The 25,401-nt window shown below is 35.1% G+C and overlaps 1 protein-coding gene across 2 annotated transcripts in view; it reads right to left on the bottom strand.

Annotated features, from left to right (window-relative positions):
* Positions 1-19,451, bottom strand: part of LOC145675809 (uncharacterized) — a 36,936-nt gene extending 17,485 nt beyond the window's left edge. Inside the window, exons 1-2 of one of the 2 annotated variants that reach the window (XM_081746520.1) lie at positions 18,758-19,451; positions 9,191-9,303 (exon numbers count right to left, since the gene is read on the bottom strand). In XM_081746520.1, coding sequence (XP_081602646.1) covers positions 9,191-9,303; positions 18,758-19,113 — 469 coding nt within the window. In that variant the 5' untranslated portion in view covers positions 19,114-19,451. Of the gene's footprint in view, positions 1-791; positions 2,650-9,190; positions 9,304-18,757 lie in introns of those variants that run through there. The other variant, XM_081746521.1, reaches the window with a different exon arrangement.
* Positions 19,452-25,401: the final 5,950 nt, after the last annotated feature.

Genomic DNA, 25,401 nt, shown 5'->3' on the forward strand with positions numbered 1-25,401 from the left:
AAAAGGTTTCGAAATATTGTATCATTAAGTATTTCAATCAATGTTGCTCTTTTAAACACTTGGTAACAAGTCTTATATTTAAAAGAAGAAAAACAAATCTGCAAACTTTTTCCCGATTGCAAAGGCTGGCTTGGAGGTTCGAACCTGGCTTACTTTTTCCCGAAGATACCCGAAGTTGGACTTAGAAAATTATTGCCTCAAAACACCAGTAAAGAATGCGCTCAACCTTTTTGAGACAAGGTGTACATATATCACTTGCTACCTCTTACTCGTCATTACCATATTAATGTTTTCCATTTCTAGAAATTATTTGTGAATATGAAATATATTTTATGGCTACTTAATGCAAAAAATATTTGTACTTGGTTCTGACTTCTTAGTATTAGTTGAGTAATATTCTGACAAATCTTTTTATTGACAAACGAATATATATATACACCCTGTTTCAAAAAGAATATACGTAATATGAAGAATTATTTTGTCCAAACTATCGATCTCTGTGCCTCGGCTCGGCTATTGGAGAAACGAATACAAAGTCTAGTTTATATTAATAGCCGCTAGATGTCAGTTGTCTTCTGTTTTGCTTGGTAACCGTCACATGTTTAAAATGGCTACTCCGCAGCATAAATCATTTTGTATTCTCGAGTTTGCGAAGTGCAATTCCATGATTACAGTTCAAAGACGTTTCAAGTTGAAGTGCCAAATTGATCCTCCGAATGGGTGGAACATTCGCAAATGGTATCGACAGTTTGTAGATACATGATGTGTATGTAAAGGAAAGTCATGGCCGCCCTCGTGTTCCTGAAGAAAATGTAGCACGTATTCAAACTGCTTTCCAACGTAGTCCTTCAAAATCAACTCGTCGTGCCAGTTGGGAGTTACAAGTGTCGACAACAACAATTTGGCGTGTTTTGAGACGTTGGTTGGTTATGAAGCAGTACAAGTTACAGCTGTTACAAGCTCTGCGTCCTGATGACAAACGCAAACGTGTGGTATTTTGTAACGAGATTCTGGATGCTATTGACAATAACACTTTTGCACAACGCATCGTGTTCTGTGATGAAGCGACTTTCCGTGTTAGTGGTCAGGTAAACAAACAAATAATGTTCGAATGTGGAGCCTACAGAACCCACATGTAGTCATTGAACATGTACGGGATTCGCCCAGAGTCAATGTTTTTTGCGCGATATCTCGATCATTTGTTTACGTCCCATTCTTCTTTAATGGAAACACGGTTAACAGTCAGCAGTATCTCGCTGTGTTACAAAACTGGTTGTTTCCGAGGCTGCACGAAGACAACTTCACTTTTCAACAAGACGGGACACCCCCTCACTGGAGTCGCCAAGTGCGTGAATATCTGAATGAAACTCTACCGAAGCGTTGGATTGGTCGTCAAGGAGCTGGCGACTTAGCATGTCTCAGCTGGCCTCCACAGTCACCGGATTTGACACCCTGTGGCTTCTTCCTGTGTGGTTTCGTTAAAGACATCGTTTATGTACCACCACTCACACAGAACCTGGAAGATTTGAAGAACCGGATCCGTACTGCCAAAACATCAGTGACGCTGGACATGGTTGCTCGAGTATGGGAGGAATTTGAGTATCGATGTGATATTGTTAGTGTCGCTGATGGAGGACATATTGAACATCTGAAATTTGAACCTTCAACTGTAATTTGAACTTGAGAGGTTCGTAAATATGTGAGTAAAATTTCATATTCGTATGTCTTAAAGTTTAGCAAATATATGCCTTCGAAATACGTATGAATATTGTTGTACTGTTTTTGAAACAGGGTGTATATCACGAATAAATACACGGTTTGAACATATGAACATCTGAGAGGTTATTCACACAAATTTTGTTCATTTCTTACTCAAAATTACTTTGCTTTTGCCTTTGTATAAAGTACTTTTCTGCTCTATACTTGCTTTTGTTTATTTAGATACGACTGAGTTTCCGGCGAATCATTGACAGTCGCATTTCTTGTAATGTGAAGGGTGCTCCATAATGAACGCAATTTTTAAAATGCCCACCATCTGTTTTAATAACTTGGAAGCCAGTGGAGATTTTAACGGGTAGGCTGGGTACGCACGGACCTACCCAAAAGTTCTAAAAAAAAAAAATCTTTTATAAACGCTAAAAGATAGTATAAAGAATAAATATATTTTCCATTATTTACTATATGGTAGATAATTAGTTAACAAATAGCATCAACAACTATTATAAAAGTAATTTCCTAGTGTCGTTAATCAATCAAATTTCGATCAATGTATCGATAAGCGAGGAAGCGGGCCTACCCAAAATTAAAATCCTAGAGCCGTCCCTGTTGGCAGCACTGACCGTTACAGGAGGTTTATCTGTTGTCTTTCAGAATCCGTTGAATACTGGTTCCGCAAATATTGAATTGTTGTGAACTAGGACGAACAGATTTCACTGGACTTACAACCTTATTAATCTCAACGGAATTTTTTTTTTCCGTATAAGATCTAACACGAGGATTTTAGCAAAGTCTTATCACAATTGACTTATTCGGAGCATTTTTGGGCCAAACATTCCATGGAATTCGCACATTATACATATATTAATTTCGATTCAAGTGTGCTTCCTTGTAAATTCTTGAGCATTACATCCAGAAGGTTTCGCTACCAACCTATGGAAATTGAAATAGAATTATCGTGAAAAATTATTAAGTTGTAACGAGTAAAATAAAACAAGAATAATACGGAAACTTTAAGTAACACTAATTTAAAATTAGGAAACGAACTATTCAACAATACGAATTATTGCCATCAAGCAATATAGAGTGGAATAGTAGATATTAATTTTAATGGAAATTTTGTATTTAATATATTGTAGATTACATAAGCACTTATTTTGTAATAATTAGTAAGAAGAGAATACGACAGTAGTGAATAATATGTTATAAATATCCAATATAGTTCTATGGAGAATCATTACATCGTTTAGCTGGATCACTTCCTTATATTGACTGCTTGCTTATTGTTTCACTGATAAAGGCCATTTCGTTAAATTACAACGAAATATTCTCCTTTCACTCTCTTATCTTGTTTGATATTTAAAATAAGCACTTTAGTTAACCCAACCGTGATAATCAATTTACAGTTAGAGATTGCAGAAAAAAGGATCCTCAATCCGACGAATAATCACCGAACAGGTTGATCACAAATGACATTACATTATATATATATATATATATATATATATATATATGCCAGGCAGTAGGAAGTACATATCTATTACGAAATCATGTTAATAAATATGAAGCCAAAAGAGAGTGTAGAGCGACAAGTTTCTGGATTAATACACAAGTATGATAGAATACTTATCTGTTAATTTAATCTAAAGCATAGCATAAGAACTCCAGGTGCATTACCCAGAATGAAGTAAATCTCGAGTTTATTGCTACTCTTTATTGATCATCTAATATCAATGACAACTTATTGTTTATATAATATACTATTTCACTACTCACCACATATGGAAAGAAATTGTAACATTTTTATAAAAATTGCTGGACCCCTTCTGCTAAATATTAGCCATTTGCGGAAATCTCATTCGTATCTGCATATGGAGCAGAAAAGCATTTTACATAAAAGTCAAAAGCAAATTAATTTAGAATAGGAAATGAACAAAATTTGTGTAATCTCTCAGATGTTCATAAGTTCAAACCGTGTAGATTTTTTTGCGTGCTTCTAACTTATCCGAAAAGAGAACATTTCTTTGAATAACACTTTGTAAACTCGTTTCCTTTTGATTAGGAGCTCACACTGCATTACTTCTCTTGTTGTTGAGATAGGCAGAGTGAATGTACGCAAGATTTTTGGGTTTGATGTCTTCACCTTTTATTATGAGAAACATTAAGATCATTAACGCTTAACAAAAAAGTGTCTGGAGACCTACTAGTATCCCTTATTTGTCCGCTTCCTTCTAAGGAGTGGCTCTGGAGAGATTTTTAGGTAGGGAAGCACAAGAGCTCCGTGCAGCCAACCAAAACAGGTTAATTAAATAGGAGGCTCCAGCCCAGTACAGCTCGAAAAGATGTTTTCAGCCCAACGTAGCCAAAAAGGTGGGAGTACTCTACGGCCAAGTATAGCATACCAGAGCAGCTAATTTGATAAGAATACTTCGTAAACCGACGCAGTTCAGCAATTTTGTGGGAATACTGCACAACCCGAAGTAGCCGATCAGAGCAGGTTTTTGTTAGGCAAGAAGATTTTACGGCGTAATGCAGCGGACGGTATGAAAAGTTATATATCGTCAATTCCAGAGCACACAGATGCTGAGGTGTTCGTTACTCCTAGTATTTAACGGATCCTCGAGGTCCCTCGCTGAATCTCAGCACTGACGCTGTTGCAGACGATGTCATTTCTATTTGGAATCATGTGACAGCTGGTAGAGTGTAGACTGCTTGTAAGTTTACACCCCTTGGGGAGTGTAAAAATAAGTCAGATGATTATTTATGTATTACAGATTTACATAGGAAATGATCAGTGGTGTGCAAAATATGAAGCACAAAAATCACAATACCACTCATGACAATACACTAAATCTCTTTTACATAAATTCACTAGAACACAGAAGCACAGGGATGTTTGAAGATACATAGTGTGTTATATTGTCATGGTAGAGAATGTTTTCCTACTTTCGAGGAAAATGCGAGTAACAGTGTTTTATCCTCAATCAGAGAGCAACCAGACGATAAAATTTAGTCCTAGCTGGTTTGGATATAGGGAACGAATGAACCCAAGAACTAGAACTTGGGAATTTGCCAAAGTGGTACATTTAGTTCTATAAGCGACATATTTTCCATTCATTGCATAATAACATATATATGTATAAAAGTGAAATAGGAGTGGAGTTTGAAGCAATTTATAAATATATTTAGAGTGTGGATTTATAACATTCGTCAGTTGTTTTCGTAGTTGGACCCGTAACACTGTTACTGATCTATTTCAATATATGTGAAACGTGCAAAATAGACAGTAAATTGTTTGAATTGTATAATGAAGTGTGATAAGAATCAGTTTTCGGAGCATCTATATACGTGCATAAATACCATTTTGGTTAATTATGCGAGCGTTAATTACTGGTTGGTTAAAATGCTGAATTTACATAGGCCTTAATCGTTGTTGATATAGCAGGTCCCATTTAAACTTTCGTTTTATGAACGTTATTCCGTTGTATTCACTCTTTTTTTTTTTTTTTTTTTTTTTTTTTTTTTTTTTTTTTTTAGCTGCTGTACAATTTAATAGGTCATGTTGATATTTATATTCAACCATGCTATCCTATAAGAAATACTATCTCATTTAACACAGTTGATACCCTTCTATCAAAATTCAGGGGTACAACAGCTGTTGAAGACTGGGTTGGACGACTAGACCTAAAAGAACTACGCTGAAAGTAACAGTAATAACAGTGCTGTTGTCCTTTAAGAAAAGCACTCAAAAAACTACTCGCAATATGCCCATGAGAAGAGTCCTGAATCATGCGCTTAAAAGAATTTTAAAAATAAGCAAGTGTCACCTGTATGAGTAGCAAATAATGAAGAATCTTATTGAAGACGATTCTCATCATCGGTTAGAGTTGAGTTGATTTTAACGTCCCGTTCGACAGCGAGGCAATATGAACGTGGACCGACTGATTAATGTGGGATCCGAACCACATGGGCTTCCGCCGGGAAACAATCATCATCGGGTAGAATTTGGAGAGTAAGCCAATCGACGCGTTTAAGAAACACTGGCTTTCGCACACAGATACGTTTGTCAAATGAAACCAATATTAATTGAACAGAGAAATAAATCAGAGCTATTGATAATGGTCTAATGGTGATCGAACTTGGATTGATTCTAGCAGAATGGTAGGTTCACAGAAGATAATACTATGATGTGGAATCGAGATACAAGAATTGTGGGATTCTTCTTTATTGAAGGGAATCTAAATCTAATAGCTTACGGCTATCTCCAGTGACTGCAGGAGCATGTTCTTCTATTACTGATATCAGAGGATGGTAGGTAGTTTTCCCACATTTTTCCAACAGTTCGGATTTGCTTCATTATAAAAATCATTTTTGGCCTTACCTGCACCAGCAATTTTCTGGGGAATGTACTGGTGAGGGCTCCCACAATAGCCTGTGATACTTTTAGATTTTATCTATGGGTCACATAAATGTAATGGGTTACTCAGTCAAGGCAAAGGGTTTAGAGCACCTTAAGAACCGAATCCGTGAAGCCATGGCCCCTATCCACCATGTTGTATTATCAAGAGTTGTCGAGTGCGAGGAGATTGACATTGAAAGTATAACATCATGGGCAACATATGGAACACACGTTGTAGAAGGAAGTGGTATGTGTTCTTAGTTTAAACTTTTGAGAACTACCAGAGATTAGACATAAAAAATTACAGATATGAATTTCTGATCGTATTTAAGTGCTTGATGCATTGTCTGATGTGAACTTTCGTATTTTAAAAATTGAAACTGAAACCAATATGGCAGATATTAGGACAGTCGCCGGAAACGCGTTTCTTTCTTTATTTTATTTTTTTTTTTAGTTTTTTTTTACATTTTCCTCTCACGTCTAACATGTATAACGACACTTCCATTCTGTGTCCTATGTTTTTTTTTTTTTTTACTTTATTCCACTAACAACTTTCGTCCTATTCTTTGTAATATGAAATGAAACCTTAAATCCCCAAAGTGGACTTCAAAAGTGAAACCCGGATAATCTATTTATCTTTAGCAACAACAACAAAAAAGTATCCAGCCTAACATACATTCTCTGTTTATCATATAACGGTTTTATTAGATTTCGTCCGAAAGAAACAACAAATTGTAACTTTTTGAACAGCCTGGGTTCCGATCCTTGTTGAAACTCATTAACAAATATCGATTCTGTAGGGAGATTTGTGTAGACTAGATTCTTTCAATTGTACGAAAAAACAAATGTCTTATTCACTGATAAATTTCCTGGAAATGTCATGAAAATCCTGTAAGCGTATTACTCTTAAAATTTTTTAAAGTAATTTAATTCTGGAAGATGTGGACCCAATTTTTATTCGGTAAATTTTGCAGAGAAAAGATTAAGTGACACCTTTTCTTGGTATTATTGGACATTATGATAACGCATGACTACGACATTCGACCTTACTAACTTTTCGAGATGGCTTTCTCCATCTACTGGCTGCTCTGAAAATTTCTTTACATAGTGGTCAGTCTTTTAACCCTGCTACTACCGGAATTTTTTCATTACACTGAATACCGGTGGGGTCACTGGTGACCCCATTTCATTTTTTGAAGAAACACCGCCTTCTTTGTTTAAAAAACATTTAATGGTGCCCAATTTTACATTCTATCGTGTTTGTTTATACATTGTTATTAACTTAGCTTTTCTGGTCACGTAATATGCTTAATGTGTTTATAAATTGATAACATAGTGCAATTATATAAATAATGCACATAGAGAAACTTAATAATTTGGATGATGATTAGTAGTATAGCTGAACTTTCCAGTCTAATTGCCTATTTTAGACAGACAATTCGATTCTAAAACAGTTCTCTAAATTTTTGTTTACCTGCGAAGTAAAGTTTTTTGGTTCAGGAAATTTTGATCTCCAAGAAACAAACTACTCACAAAAGAACTTGTACAAAATTATCCGGTCATTTTAGTCGTTGTCACATTTTACACAAAGAATAGCTGAGTGTTGCTTATACACGTATGTTTGGCATCTTTGCATATGTCCTACATAACATACCGCTCATAGAAATGACAACGACCACGTTTTCGATATTTATTGGCTTCTGGAGATATACACAGGAACCCTGAACGCCAAAGTCGGTTTTGTATAGTTAGAGACTTAGCTAGTTCAAGAAGAAATATTCTCCATCTGTAATTACTTCTGCTGTTGCATTCAGGATTGAGTGAAAACCAAATGATGAAAACGTTGAGAGCACTGAAACTAATGACGGAGGGGTCAGCGTCCTCAAAATGACAATAATTGTTCATCAATAGTAATGTTACCCGCTATATATGCGTCTTGTAACGTACTTCCACATGCATCAAAAGCGTCTCTAATTGGAAATAATTTGTCCGAACTATGATTTTTGCCTCGTTGTTGAGTGTCATTGAACCGGAAGCATCGAGATATCTGTGTAAATCTATTTCTCCACATTGATTTGTTGGAAATAGGCCTGTCATCTTCTTTATTCCACAAATGTATAATCATTCATTGTGTGCTTTTTATACTTCTGCCAGTATAAAAAGCAATATGAAACACTGAAGTTCACCCTTATCAACATACGCCCATTTATATCCATATGTAATAGAGCATTCCTTGTTTGTCCATTTCAAAATACTTTCAAGAATATTGGGTCTCATAAAGTGCTCGAAAGGAGATTGAACCGTATCCACATTCCTGATACTATGACGTGTAAGTCCTGTTTCCAGTCTTGATAATATTGCGAAACTGAGTCTTAGAGACGGAAACTGAGTCCTGAGAATTTTTAGTGGATTACTATTGTAGATTTATTATCCATTCTTCGACTTGAAAAGAAAATGCGGATTCATAAGATAAAAGAAAGGGAAAATCAACATTGCACTAACATAAGATGACTAACAGAAATCAGACTCAAAATCAGAACAAGGATAGAAATATGTTTATCACCGTAGTTGATCGTTCTCATTAGAAACAATTTTAGTGGATTATTCAGAAACACAACATTGAATAATGCACCGCGGTGGCTCATTGATAGCACCTTCATCTCTGGTGTCTGAGATTCCTGGTTCAATCTCAGCTCGTGCCAAGTGTAATTTGTGGTGAATAAACACAGTGTGCATGGGTTTTCTTGGGGTTCACCCGTTTTCTCCCACTTTCTTCTATCAGCCATTTCATTTATTCTCATTATCGTCGTACCTTTAGCCTAGGTGGAATAACCGTGGACTCTTTTCCAATTCCTTTTTCTACAATATTGAAACAGGATGACAAAAAGGAACTAACTAAAAGGAGAATCATATTATCAAATGAAAGAACAATTCTGAAATGTGTCTCATGAAAGTTCAGAAAACTAATAGATCAGAACAAGAAATACAGCAGATATTGCAAGGCTACGATTTCAACTAGAAGCTATTTCTTATTATTTTCAGGACCCCGTTGAATCTAGAGGCTAGCACACTTGCCTTCGACCCAGGGCCGGGTTCTATTCCTTCTTGGAGTACAGTTGAAGGAAGAAATTGGTTCGGATTCCCCTACGTATCCTTTAGTCTCCACAGAATAATCGAGTGACGTAAAACTGAAAACAAAGCAAATCATTATTTTAGATTTTTTATACTATATGAAAGTATATCGGACTGTATTTTACCATTTCCATAAAATAAAAAAATCAATTGACAACAACGATCAACAAAAATACAAATGCAACAAAAGTAGAAGTCCATTTGAAGATACTTGTAAGTGCAGATCTTGAGGTATCATTTTTGCTTCTTTCAAGCACACTCATTTTCAGAATCTAGTTATGAATCTGAATCATATTCATCTATATCATTATAGTCCAAAATTTCATCTATGTCACAATCGTCACTAGATGAAACATTATCACTAGCAGGATCTTCTGGCGAGAAGTCAGAGCAGTGATTTCTTCATGCAATTTTTTTTCTACGTCTTCGCAAGATAGATTTTTTGATGCCTTGGTGCTTCTCATACATTCGAGAAAACAATTGAAGAGTGACTTGTGTCAAATTTCACTTCGAATAATCAGTGGCATGTATCGGAAAAATACAAAAGTTATAAATAATTGCTGGGGTCCTATATGACCCCAATGGTACTCGGTGCAGGAAGTAGAGAAACTTGCGCTCACATACACACAAAAAATATCACAATGTACCAAAGTGAAGTTCCAAAGCAAACATGAAAATCAAATGTTTTTCTTTTTTTAATGTAATATATTACGCGAGTTACACACTGTTAAACTTAGCTTGGGGTCATATAGGACCCCACGGTAGTAGGAAGGTTAAGTAAACTTTCCACTTGAAATCACAAACCAAAGAAATAAAAAGGCACACATGACGAAATAAATATTTATAGTTAAATTAACATAAATACTTTTTTTTAAAATTCTCTGTTTTATTATTAATATCGTAAATTAGTGAAGAAGAATACAGTAAACCTCCACCAGAAACCGAACTCATTACTTGAAGTAATTCGTCATGGGCTACACTTTTAATCTGTCCAGTTTCTATCCTGGGGAGCAATTCAATCAGAAAGGTATGAAGATTTTTGAGGCAAGTCATCCCGAGTGAGGTTTTTGGGGTTTACCATATTCACACCAGGGAAATGCCGGGAAGGTACTAAGTAAAAATTCCCACGGAAGATATTTCCTTCCTAACCAGATAGTATGCTCTCCGATGGACGTCATGCCTCATACGTAATGAATGTAATGTAGATGCCGGTAATATTAAGACACATGTATAAATAAATAAATAAATAATAATCTCCAGTTTCTGTTATATTACAGAACTTGATAAGCAAATTTCAGTAATTAGGCGTAAGTAATGTGTACATCCCTTTTATTAAAAATTGGTAGTAATCCTTTCTAATTATGTCTGATATTAGCTAATCTCAATTTTCTCAAGGAGAGTTTGCTTTTGTGATTAATAATAAATGTAATAATAATTAAAAAATCGTTAATGTAATGTGACATACTTTGAGTTTAGCGTTCGTTTCAGCAGTGACGTTATGAAAGACGTTGGAAGTTTAAGTGAGATACAGACTACTTGAGCTCCGCTCGGAATCAAATCCGTGTCCTCAACGCCAGAAGCTCGAACGTTAAGCACTTAGCAACGAGCAAGTTCACAAACAAAATCGTTAATTTCCGTTAATAACCTCATTAGAACTTTGTAAATTGTCAAAACACTTGATTAAGGAATACCAGTTCACCTCACTAACTTCTCACTCCACTGCGGTTCATTAATGAATTCAACTGGTAAATAAATCATATGCAGATTACAATAATTTTCAGAAAAGAGAATTATTTTAACTTTTTGCAGACACATCGACACATTTCTTAGTATTAAAATGTTCTATGTAGAACAGGAAAGTTTATTACGTTGAAGAGAGCCACGTAAAGTGGGAAAGAATGCCACTAGTACTTATATGAAGGCAATAGTTTAATTTCCGTCTAGTTCAAGCATGCTGAAACTATGAAAAAAAAAAAACCTGAAGAGAATCGAGAACTGGAGACCCTAAATTTTCAGGCTACGAAAGGAGTGGATCAGTCGCTTGCCGATGCTTACTTGCAAGATATACACGGTGACAGGTTACCTAAACAGAAAATGTAAGCCCTGAATCCGTTCGATTATAGTGTAATACTGTATGTTTTATATCTTTTTAGACAGTAGTCAATTTCAAATTTGTAAAACTATTATGATTATCATTATTATATACTATGACAAATTTCTTTAAATCACATTTTAATGTTATGACTTGGCTAACATAAGCAAACTTTTCTTCTTTCCACAATCCACTTACAGATAATAATAATAATGCTTATTAAGTCCTTATGAATTTAAGATTTAATTTGAAAGCACAATGCAAATTGAATTTCTAGAGTCTTCTGGCTTTCTTGATCTACAACCTAATAGTTCTTAATTCTTCAACCAAGTAAACCTCCAAAGTCCTTTTGTTTTAAGTAATTTTAGTAAGGCTGTGGAGTCTTGATTTTGAAGTTCTAAAGAAGACTGTTGTTTCAATTGCAGGATTATTCGTAATTTAGATCGCAATGAAAAGTTCAGAACAAACCTTTGTATGATATTCCTAAGAGATGGAAGTATTAAAACTTTGAAAGAATAAATATTGTCAAAATATTTTTTGTTCATTGCATAAAGTCTCTCGAAGTATTGCAATTGTTAAAGCGAAATAAATAATAGAATAACACCGCAAAGATAGTAAAGACAATGATAAGTTGTTAAACGTTAATTTCTTTCCTAAAATCTCAGTAAGCGAACTCGTAAAGATACACGTGTGAGATATCACTAGAGCCAGATTTCGTTCTCGGAAGGAAGGAGAAAGAGCAGCGTTCAGAAAGAGACATCTACAAGAACACAGTTCTAACCATATTCCACAGAATTTTTGAAATGTAGCTCTTTGGATACTCATTAACAACCGTAAATACTTTGAAACAGGAACGAATGCAACCCCCACCTTTCATCATACCCGAATGCACCCTTCACCATTACGTGCATCAAAAACGTTTGCGGTAGACACTAGAATAAGAACTTTAGTCTTATGTACTTAATGTATAATTAAAATGTTAAAAAAAAAATAAGTTTTAAACTAAATAATTTAATATTTTAACTATTTAAAAGAACGGATATTTTGATTATCTTTATTGTAATATATCGTAGTACTGTGTTGTTCCCTATAATCTCTACCTGCAAGTCGTTTTACTTTTAACAAGCCATAAAACCATCCTTGAAGTATTATTTGGATGATGTTAGCTTCTTTAAAAAAATCAATTCAGGCATGCTCGGGGTGTTTGTAAGTAGTTCTCAAGCTTTTAAGTAATGTAATAATAGAGTTCGTCTAGAACTTTAATATAGAAACCTACTATCAAATCATTAATAATTCAAGGTTGATTTTGATATATTAGAACAAAAGTATTTTTAAAAATCCATATTCTTCTACACCATATGAAAGCTACATTCATAATATTTAAAACGACCTCGTAACACTTCGGTAGCTTGTACTTAATTATGTAATTAGTACACATTCTGATGAACCTAGCGTTTTTTCCGATAAAATTAACTACCTAGCCTGTGCATTGTAAGACATGCTGAGCTATTACTTAGCAGGGTTGGCAAAAACCATGGTTTTTATTTTAAAAAACAAAGAAAAACGGTTTTTTGGTTTAAACCAGGTTTTTTTGGTTTAAAAAATTTGCTCTATATATTCATATCATATATGGACAGAAATAAGTTTGTTTCGCCTTGATGTTATTATGCAACAGCCGGGTTATGCTAGAAGGGATCACATAAGCTTAAAGCGGAATAAAAACTGCTTCTCGAGTTTCTCGAATTCCGAGAGAAATTGTCCTCCATTTGAACTCGGAACCAGGACTAATTGGCCACAAATGCGATACGTCTGCCGACTCACTCACGAAGGAATCCTGATAAAAATATGTTGTACTGATCTTTTATGCTTCTTATCTTAATATAGCTCTCAAGAGTCATTTGAGGACTAAAAGATAAACAGCTGCACAAATGAAACCATTATACTGAATTACATATGGACAGTTTCAAAGTACTACGGAGTACAGAAGAACTAATTTAATTCAAGTTAGTTAACAACGACTTTTATTGGTCCAAATTAAAGAAATACAACGACTTAATTTGCATATCACATAGATACGAATTATTGGCTCAGACTCATTTATACATAAATAGATATCGAAGATACTTCTCATTTCACTAAATGCCTCTCGTGGGGTCTGTATGACCCTCCCCCCCACACACAAAGTACGGCATTTCGATGTATTTTATCAATAGTAAACATTGAAACAAAACAATATTTAGAATTTTTCTTTGATTGCAATTACATAACAATAATAACTACAAAAAAATCACAAAACAAACATTTATAAACTTACATAAAAAAAGTTGCTTTTGTAGTATAATCTTTTTGAGTAATGATTGGGGAATTTAGGTCTGAATATAATACGAATAATATACGGGAGTGAAACGTGATAACCCACAAATGTGTGTTCATCAAGATTTTACAAACACTTACACTTTTACGACCATTTTCGTTTTTTGGTTTAAACCAGTTGTTTTTTTTTTAAAAAAAACCAGCTGGTTTAAGCCAGCCAACCCTGTTACTTAGGCATGCAATAATTTAACAGAGTAGCAACGAGAGTTGGTTTCGTTGCATCTGACAGAAATGCTCTCTGGGATAGAGCGGAGGAATCAACTTGAACTTGAAGTAACTAACATCGATTAAAAATCTTGGTGTAACTTTTGATTGCAAATTAACATTTGGTAATCGTTATGTTATTGTTAAAAACTCAACAAATAGAGCTCGAGTTTTGTTATTAGAAACACAAGTTTTTCACAACATTCAGTAATTATCAAGTAATATGCAAACGTTCTTAGAAGCAAGGTAGAGTATGCATCGGTAAGCTGGAGTCTTCACATTACGAGTGACATCCAATGAATTTAGGTCTCAAAACAAATTTTTAAGATATTTATATTATAAAACACTTAAACCAGGTTTAACAACATATTTTTCAGTGTTGCTTTTACGCTTGCTATTCAACCTAAGTAGATTAAAGGATAAAAGAATTGTACATTCTCTTACTACTTTAGGAAATATATTAACAAATAGAATTAATAGTTCAACACTGTTGCAACATAATCCTTTCTATGCACAAAGATATCCCTCCAGAAATAAACTATCTTGTATATACCTATGTCGAAAAGTTCAACACATGCATACTCACCTATTACACGAACCCTGAGAGTGTAAGAAATGAAATAACAGAATACACCTATTTTTAATGGGAAAATTAAATCTGTTAAATTTCTGTATGAAATACTGAATAATGACCACGTATGAATTATCATTGTTTGTTAACGTACTGATACATGTATATTATTATTATTATTATTTTTCATAGTGGGATAGTACACTCTATCTTTTTTACTTTCCCCCCACTGCTTCCATTTTTACCTTTCCTTAATTGTACGGTTCATGGTACCTTCAATTATGCATGTCAGGAAAGTATGTTGTGGAAGTATGCTTGTGTAATCACAATATAAATATATAATTCTGTGGCCTGTGGAACACGGAGGTTCAATGTCGCGTTCACAAGAGCTCTTCATTGACCTCTATCCTTAGCCAACTATAATTTTTATTTCTATTTCTGCAAGACTAATCTTGACTTTCCATCTGCACCTCGGTCTTCCTAAATGTCGTTTTTCGGTTAGATTTCCAGTTAAAACATTGAAAGCCTTCCTACTTTCTTTCATGCTGGCCACATGACCTGTCCATCTCAGGTCCCTAGACTAGATTATCTTAATAGTGTTTTAGTGAACAGTATAAAATATGCGGTTACCCATTATGAAGTTTTCGCCATTTTCCATTCCCGTTTGTCTTGGGTCCGAATAGGCACCTCAATATTTTATTCTTAAACATTTTCAGTCTGAGTTCTTCCCTCAGAGAATGCGACCACTTTTCGTTTAAATAAATCACAACAAGCACGATTATCGTTTTATATATTTAAAGCTTCAAATTCCTTGACAGCATTTTCGAAGACAAAATATTTTGAACAGTAACCCGAACTTCGTGCATTCAGTCAACATTGAATTCCTTCGAGTGTATGGTTTTAGTATGTTAATATTGAACGTCTATTAAACATTAGTCCTCCAAATTCTGAAAGAATTCTGTACAATGTTTCCCTTCTAACCGGATTGTATGTCTTTCTAAAATCAATGAATAATTCAGGCACCGGAATAATCAATGAATAATCCCATTTCTTCTCGAGCATTTGTCAAATAGTAAATATGTGGTCGACAATCATAATTCATCGACTTTTCCTATATCTGCACTGACAACCTCCAATAATTTCATGCATAAATGGTCAATTTAGCTAACGGAATGTCTCCGAGGATAATGACAGAAGGAAGATAGCTCGGTAATTATTACAATCGGTTTTGTCAATTGGAATATTTTATTTTTCCCGCACTTATGACAATTCCTTCAAATTTCTGCTAAGAAACAATTTGTGTATCTTGCCCCACACTCTCCCCCCCCCCCAGCTAAAATTAACTCAACTGGAATTCTTTCTGCATGAGGACATTTGTGCTCTTGTAATTCCCTTATAGCGATTTCTATTTTTCTTCGTTTCGGTTCTCGAATGTATGGTTTTGCTATATGCATTTCCTTTTCCCCACGAAAATTAAGACAATCGAGCGGTTACTTGCTAAGCAAATCGTCAAAGAAATCTTTCCATTTACTTAAAATCCTCTCGGTATGAATAAGGATTGTTCTGTCGCTTTGCTTTATTATATAAGCACGAGGTTGATAGCCTTTCTTGAATTCGCTGATGCTGTTATGCATTTTCCGAATGTTTCACTATTATATTGAAACTCGTTCGTTTTAGTTTTAAGAAAATCGCGTTTCTTTGTTCTAAACGTTTTGAGAGACTCCCGCCTGATAACAACGGCATTTTGAGTAGTTTCATAGTTTGGATGTTGTGGCCAACGTAGTTTTGTCGGTTTCCTCTCCAATGCTAGTTTAGTGCGCTCTTGGTTGAACCTTTTTTAATATATATATATATATATATATATATATATATATATATATGTGTGTGTGTGTGTGTGTGTGTGTATTTCTGAGTAAATCAATTATATTTTAGCTGAAATTTTATTGTTCTTTCTGATTGCAATATAAAAATATCCTCAGCACTAGTGCATTGCGAACATTCTAGAACAGAGAATGTATTCGACATTTCAATCTGATATTCCCCTTTCACCGCTCTCCTAATTTCTTTAAATCAAATCTCTTAGCTTTTAGATGTTGTAGCTGTGATTTATTCAACGACAATCTCTCTTATTATCGCTGCTACTAAATAGTGATCAGTGTTACAGTCAGCTTTCTAAATGACCCTACACGAAGTTACACTGTGTATCGTTCTATTTGCTAAAACGTGATCAATTTAATTATTTATTTTTCTTTCCGGTGAGGTCCAAGTACGATCATGAACGTTGCGGTGAAGGAATTTTACACTCTTCACGAAAAGGTTTTTGGATTTAAAAAGTTTATGCGTTGTCGTTACGAGTCTACGCGTCTAATGCGTTGTCGTTACTTTTCTTATGCAGAGTTCCGTTTCAATGTAATTGGTTTGAAAATATCATCTTGTCCTAACTTCGCACTGAAATACCCTAATAGAATTTTGAGATGGTATCGCGAGATTTGGAGAAATACCGGTTTAGCACTTTTGTCGTGGGGCTGTCTTGGCTAGGGTCCTTCTTCTAGCCCTTCTCATGTAATACCGTTATGGCAAGTACGAAATAGACAGTGCAAGCGACTAGTTTAGGGGGTTTACATGGTCATAGGGTTGCCAATTCTGAAAGATAAGAAAACCGGCACCCCTTCAAAATTCCCTATAATATAGGTCTAAGTGTGAAGTATATCTCTTTGGACCCATCCATGGGAAGAAAATGTACTATCGTGAACAAAAGTACTTCGCGGCTGTATTCTGCATACCGTATCCTCAGTAGATTTACTAATAAGTTTAATAGATACATCGTGCTATAAATGAGAAACTGAAATCGGGATTGATTATTTTATTGTGTGTACCAGTAACAGTAACTGCAAGTTCTTTAAAATTATCTAAACAGATGAACAAAAGTATGTTAATCTTTACCTGACAATTTTGAATTTGGAAAATAAAATTTATTTTTTAAACTTATATAAGTAAACTACAAGAAATTGCTTTTACGAAGTCATTTTTCACTTGACAGACAGTGAAAGGTTACAATTTTGGATTTACAGAATGAAAGTTACCTTTAATCTATACTTCAAACTAGAAATTGGTTTCAACCAGACAGATCTTTTTCTTTTTTTTTAACTGGTTATAAAGGGCCTAGTAAGAAGTTTGGACCGGTCACTGGTTTTAATCAAATTAACAGCAATATTTCCAGCCAGGCCGGTGAAAAACCCGCCAGTTGGCAAACCTACGTGGTAAAGCACTACGAATGGATGCAAGAAGTGTAGAGTTGTTCTGCCGGAAAAGCGCTATACATATTTGTAGCTATTTCACTTTAAATATTAAACAATCATGAAATTATTTCTTTTCTAATACACAGTTTACGTTTCAAAGAAATCACATTAACTATACACTGCTAGACAACTTGAAATCAAAAGAATGGAAGGCAAGTTTAAAGTTTTCCATCGATTTCGAGTAATAGCGTATCTCACGTATGTATTTTACGTAAATATATATGCACCTAGCAGGCAGCAACATTTCTGCAAATAAAACTACGATAACCACAGATACGTCAATTTTGCAATATATCTTATTGTGACTCTAGTGAGAAATTTTTACTAGGATCTGTTCACCAAGTATTCAGGAACTACACTCTACTAGAATGCGAAAAATTAACAAGCACAAATAAATTACAATGCACTCTACAAATTCGAATAACACGATATAACCTCAGAACTCGTAAATTTCGAAACAACTTGTTGGTCATAAAGATAACAACTATTTTGAAAGGAAAAACGACCATTGTTAAACTTTGGGGCGGGGGAGTTAAGACTTATTAATGTGATATTCTGTTCACATTCGGTTAGCTTAAGTTAATAACATAATTCAGCCAGTATTGCCGAGCGAGCTCTAGCCAATGAATGCCTTAGAGTCCCACAGGTCACGTTGTTTCTTGTCTTCGTTAGTGTTGGTCCCCCATTACTAAACAATTACCGGAAAAAGGTTATGATATGGTCATTACCTTTGTGTCCGATATTCTAAATCTATATACAGTGTATCAAAAAACTGGAATATAACTTGAACCGAAATTAAAACAGACATTTTTATGATCTTTTTTATGAACTCTATCTCACAGATCTATTGTTTTATTTTATTCTTCTTTGTTAAACTTTAAAGACGAGTCACGCTGAATTTTAACTCGAAATTCTTCCAATCTGTAACTTTCTTAACCTACATCATATAACTGTAAAAAATTAGTAATTACCTTTGCGAGTAAGACGAATTTATTTCATCCACTTCATTTCGATTTGAATCAGTTGAATACATTATGCACGTCCCATGAACTATCGCAGATTCTGGCATAGCTACGTTACCGTTACTTGTAGAGTCCACTTCAGATACAGTTTCCGTCTTAACCATATGAATGTCTACTTTCAAACTTGAGGAGGTATAGTTTTTATTTATTGATGCTTTGTCTTCTATACATTGGAGTAGGAATTCTTTGTTGTCAATCATCAGTGGATGTGCAAAAAACTTTTCCTCTTGTAAATCTTCATTATAAAAATCATTCGTATCTCCTTCGCATATAAATTCAGACTTCACGTCTACTTCGCCAGTCATGATAGTGAGTTCCAATACGAAATATAAGTAGTATTATAAGTTGCGTAGTGCTATAACCTAATAGCAATTTTTCAAAAGTCCAAACAACTACAACACTGCACAGAAGTAACTTCCTTCCTGTAACGTTTATAGACGAAATGTATTATAGTAATACTTAACATATACATCACCATGGTCACATTAATACATATGAAAGGAAATGTTAAACCTAATTGAGGATTAATATTTATAATAACACACATACGAACTGCAAAAACTCTGTCGTTATGTATTTTTACAGCTGTTAAGACCTTTTTAGCAGTTAAACTTCGCAGAATATAAATGTCTGCCGAAACCAGTATTGCCAGACACGGCAAGCAAAAGTACACACACCATCTGTCCAAATTGCACAATTTTACACACAAACTAGAAGACAGCGCACACAAAATGTAACATACATAACTACCTATCTATAAACTCTATCTATATCGTTCTTTATGCACAGTCGTTTTGAAGCCCGATTAGTGTCATACTAAAGAATTCTATTAACATAAGTATCCTGCAGTAGTCTGTATTTTAGTATGATGCTAATCATACGTCGAAACGACTCTGCATAAGGCGGATTATTTCTGATGATGTTCACATCTAGCATACGGCTGGCCATTGTTCAAAAATTCAAAGTTTGAATTATTATTATTATTATTATTATTATTATTATTATTATTATTATTATTATTATTATTATTATTATTATTATTATTATTGTAAAATCTTCACCTTCTTCTCTTTTAATTAAAGACTTCCCATCCCTCTCATTCACTCTGTCGTTCATGTGTTTGCATAATGGTATTTTCTTGACAAGTGTTGAAATGACAAAAAAAAAAAAAAGACTTCTTACCCCTTTCGTCTCATGTTTTAGCCAGCATTGAGGGTCAACATTTATTCAGATTGCTTTACTTAAACAAAGTGGCTTTGCTTGGGGTGCTAATGATCATGACACCCGCTTCTAAAAAAAGAAGAAGTTAGTTACCAAGAAAGCAAGATGTGTTTTATTTCTCCGCCCTGGAGTCAGGCGTTGAAGCTCGTAGATTTTAGAAGGAAATTTTCAGAAGAAATGGAAATAATGAATATTTGAATGAAAGGAACTTTGCAAAAATCATTAATGATCAAAATTTTGAATTGTGCCAAACTACACACAAAATGCACACAGATTGGCATTACACACAAAATGCACACACACAACAAAATTGCACACATTTTGTGTAATTACATACACATTGGCAACGCTGGCCAAACACTACAAGGGCCCCATAATCATTCCCCCAGCGGGCCGCCGTAGGCACATCGACGTGCGAATGGTAGGCCGCTGGCGGACGCCGCCGCTGGACCACCTGCTCGATTACACTAATTACGCCTTTGTCTCGCCGGCGGGGTATCCGCCATAATCCCGCTGGTCTCCCGCCTTTAACCGATACCCAGCCGCTGAAATCCCCCCACGTATTTCCCCATGTGCAAGACGTAATCGGATCTACCGCAAACCACGGCGGATTGACTCCTAAAATTTCTCTTCATGCCGCCTTTAAGGCGGATTTTCATGTGTCCTTTACCTCCGTGAGTTGCGAGCGATTGTGCTAAACAGCCAATGAAATCACGCATCGGAGATGGCGCGCTACACTCGCGTCAGAGTAGAAATTTGTTCAATTCTGACGGAAGTAGCGCGCGTACACTATTGTATTCACTGACTAACATGGCGGAAGTCGCAAACTTTCTATTTTACGCATGCGCATTAGCTAGGGAGTAGTAATTTGGCGCAATACACGCACGGATGTATGAAAACGAAAATAATTTACGGCGAATACGCTACATGTGATGCTTCCGTTCTAACGCGGGCATGAAAATCCGCCTTTAATCATCTACTCTCAATTTTGGCAACAACGTATTGGCACTTAAGCGCTGAAACCTGTATACCAATCCAAGGTTAAAATACAAAGAATTAACACCATTTTTTTTTTCAAGAATTCCATTCCCATCCGGGCATGGGTGGGCTGTAGAAGGCAATACCTTTTAAGAATATCTGAAGTATCTCGTGATTGTCAGTAAGAATTTTAATTTTGGAGTTGATTGTTTGCAATGAGCAAAGCTTTAGGCAGTATATTTGACAATTTGCCAAGTAACAAATAACGTAACCTGTTCTGCTGTAACCGGTTACGAAAATAGTTTTGTAAGCCAACGAACTGTTTGACAATAGTTACACGAGTACAGTTCTGCCACCTGCTGCTCTTATATACTAGGCCAGCAGACGTTACCGAGTTTCCTTCTGTTCATATGAAAACCGGAACAAATGACGTTCACCACGCGAAGAGTGAAGAATTGTGGGTAATGCAAAGCCGATCCGTTCCCGCCACATGACCGTAAGCAGGGAAAACCGCCACGATCAGCGTATGGTCCGAAGACTACATCCGCCGTAGTACCGCATTCGCGAGTAGCCCAAAAAAACCTTCATCGGTCCGCCAGTGGCTGCAGTTACTCAACCGACTTTATGTCCCGCCTCGTTCCCACTCGAAATCCGCTTATATACCGCCATAGTAGCGATCGGCCCGACGATATGCGGCGGACAATTGCTCATGGGGGAATAAGTCACAGTCAGTGTTCGTAGGTTTCCTGAAGAAAATTTCTTTCAATCGACACAAATTTTATCTTTTCTTCTCAAATTTTCCGTAGTTTGTTGTGTGTCTAATTCCTATGACTGAAGATATGCGATGAGATTAAATTAGGTGCCGTATACTAAAGGAAGTACCAAGTACCAACCATATTTGTTCTCTTTTTTGTGTGTGGGGCTGCGGTGGCTCAATGGTAGAACGTTCACGTCCGGTGCTTGGGGTCACAGGTTCGATCGCAGCTCGTGCCGTGTGGACTTTGGTGGACAAACACCGTGCTCGTGGGTTTTCTCAGGGTTCTCCCGTTTCCTCCTACTTTCTTCATTCCACCATTTCATTAATTTCTCATCATCACCTTCTCCTATACCCTATCAGGCATAATCGTGAGACTTAAAACTGAAAGATTTGATTTCATTACATTTCCATATTTGTTTTATTCATTTGGTTTTTGCTTCTATTTTCTTCATTACTTCTTTCACGTTTTTAAAAAAATATATATACCTAATCAACGATGGGTGCAAATTATGGTACTTTGAACACTCACACCCAAACAGTTCCTATTGTATTTTTTTTTTAATTTCTGAAGAATAAAGAAAAATTTTAGCATTTTTATATTGGTAAATGAGTCAGCTCGAGAATTTCCCTGGATTTTTATGTTTTTATCGAAAAAATCCCATTTTAATTTTTTGATAAATTTACCAAGGGAAATTTCCCTCAAACTACGAACCCTTGTCAGAGTTCAAATATCAAGGAAAACATCTTCTCAGCGATGACAGATTCACCAAAAGCGAACACCTATCCAAGATTTAAAAAAAAAAAAGTTTTTTAACCTCCGGAGGATTGCATAGTAAAAAGGAAACTCTTTTCTTTTTAAACACACATGACATACTTTTATAAAACCGGAAAGTTCTTCCTTTGATGTTATGCAGGAAAAAATAAAAGTAATAGAACATTATGACAGGTATCTTAGAATGTAATAATAATGTTAATTTGGATAATAATAATAATAATAATAATAATAATAATAATAATAATAATAATAATAATAATAATAAGAAGAAGAAGAAGAAGAAGAAGAAGAAGAAGAAGAATAGTGTTGCTTGTGGCTTTGGCAACGATATTCTGGAATATTTGCAGGTAAAATTCAATACTTTGCATGAAAATACATATTTGCGGGGAACAAATTTTCAGCAGATAACACAATTAGATACAAAGTAATACAGCTGTATTTTGAATTTACAAATTTAGAGTTAGTAGTGAAAAATTGTTACAAATGCTTTACGATGGATAAAATATGTGAGTACATATGTAAGGGCAGATCCTCTATTTTATAAGATTCTTGGCTTTACATAAACTTACGTATTACCAAGGATCTTATAAAATATAGGATGTGCCCTTACAACAAAATCTTGAAGCCATACGTCAACAGTTTCGCCACTCCTACTCTGCCCACTCTGCCCAATAGGATCGCAATGTTTTGAGACAACAATCAAGGCGGATACGAAAGTAGCCAATCAGACGATGCAAGAAACGAGAGCAGCCAATCAGACTTGGCGATGCCCGGTTATTTTTTGGCTTCATTGATTTAATAGGATGAAGGTACATTTTGGCAGATCCTCTGTTTTATAACATCCTTGCATATTACAGTTTCTTTTTCTACTTCGAACACCACCTGAAATGCAAATCCGTGCCCAATTCTATGTGCAATACCTAGCCGTAAAGCTTAATTGGGTATATTCTCGTATTGTAAGCTTTGAACAAGCAAATAAATATTTATATATGCCTCTACCAAGAATTTACGCAAATACTTTTAAAACATATCATAGTATGTTTAAAGCAAGAGAGGAATAAATGGACAAAACTTAAATATACAATAATAATGCCAATATTAAATATATATTATTAATACCACGCAATTTTACTTTTGGGGCACCACTCCAAATAATCGTTAAAAAATATAATTTTCGAATTTCCTTCTTATTGTTCCCTAAAAGATTTGCGTTGGGCGACATAAAAATACCTTACTTGGCACAGATAAAATTCAAAGGGGCACCACAAGTGTTTGTTTAAAAATATCAATTCTTATACAATTTCCACACAAATACCGCTTCCGAAAGTATCGCATAAAAACTAGGGTGCGAGAAAAACGCCAACCAAGTTCGGCTAAGTAGACGAAAAAGAACGAATGGTACCTAACGAGTGAGGACACGGCTAAGTTGTCGGACGGGAATGCGTTCGAAGGGAGCAGGTGCGTCAGATATGGTGGTATAGACATGAACGAGGCTAGCGAAAAGAGTGAGCTTGGACAATAATAGAACATTAATGGGACTTGTCATGGGTTCATAAACGTAAAAATGCAGCTCGTGCGCGTTGTGCAGAAATACACTACCTGCGAAAAATAGAATCTAATAGTCATCTTTCATATGTACTCACTTATTTTATCCATCGTAAAGCACTTGTAACCATTTTTCACCAGTAACTATACACTTGTAAACTTAAAATACAGCTGTATTACCTGTACTTTGTATTTAATTGTGTTGTCTGCTGAAACTTGTTACTTACAAATATGTATTTTCATGCAAACTATTGAATTTTATCTATAAATATTCCAGAATAAGGTGGCCAAAACCACCACCAACACTAAAAAGAAAAGTGTTTAATCTTCCAATACGATCCTCCGGAGGATATTATTATTATTATTATTATTATTATTATTATTATTATTATTATTATTATTATTATTATTATTATTATTATTATTATCTTGAATAGGTTTACGCTTTCGGTAAATCTGGCAACGCTAAGAATACATTTTTTCCTTCATATTTGAACTTTGACAAGGGTTCGTAGTTTGAGGGAAATTTCCCAAATCTAGGTAAATTTATCAAAAAATTAAAAAGTTTTTTTTTAATAAATAAAAACGTAAAAATCTAGGGAAATTCTCGCACTGACTCATATACCAATATAAATGATATTTTTTTTTCTTTCTTCTTCAGAAATAATAATAAATAATACAATAGGAACCTTTTGGGTGTGAGTGTTCAAAGTACCATAATTTGCACCCATCTTTGCTTAGGTACATATTTTTAAAAAACGTGAAAGAAACAGTGAAGAAAATAGAAGCAAAAAGCAAATGAATAAAACAAGTATGAAAATGTAATGAAATCAAATCTTTCAGTTTTACGTCCCACGATTATGCCTGATAGGGTAAAGGAGACAGTGATGATGAGAAATTAATGAAATAGTGGAATGAAGAAACTGGATGGAAACGGGAGAGCCGTGAGAAAACCCATGAGCACGGTGTTTGTCCACTACAAAGTTCACACGGCACGAGCTGCGATCGAACGAGTGATCCAAGCACCGGGCGTGAACTTTCTACCACTCAGCTAGAGCGCCCCCAATAAACATATATATATATAGCTAAGGTTGGCACTTCGTTTAGTATACGATATCTAACTTAATCTTATCACAAAAGTTGTCATAGGAATTAGAAACTCAACATAGCAGGTAAAATTTGAGAAGGGAAAATTTGTGTCAGTTGAGGGAAATTTTCTTCAATAAACCTATGAACACTGACTGTGACTTAGGACTCCCTGTGACTGTTACTTCCAAACTTCCGAAGAGAAGGAAGGAAAATACCTTGAACCTGAAC

Source organism: Thermobia domestica, chromosome 18 (genome assembly GCF_964235325.1).
Source record: "Thermobia domestica chromosome 18, izTheDome1.hap1.1, whole genome shotgun sequence".
NCBI lineage: Eukaryota > Metazoa > Arthropoda > Insecta > Zygentoma > Lepismatidae > Thermobia > Thermobia domestica.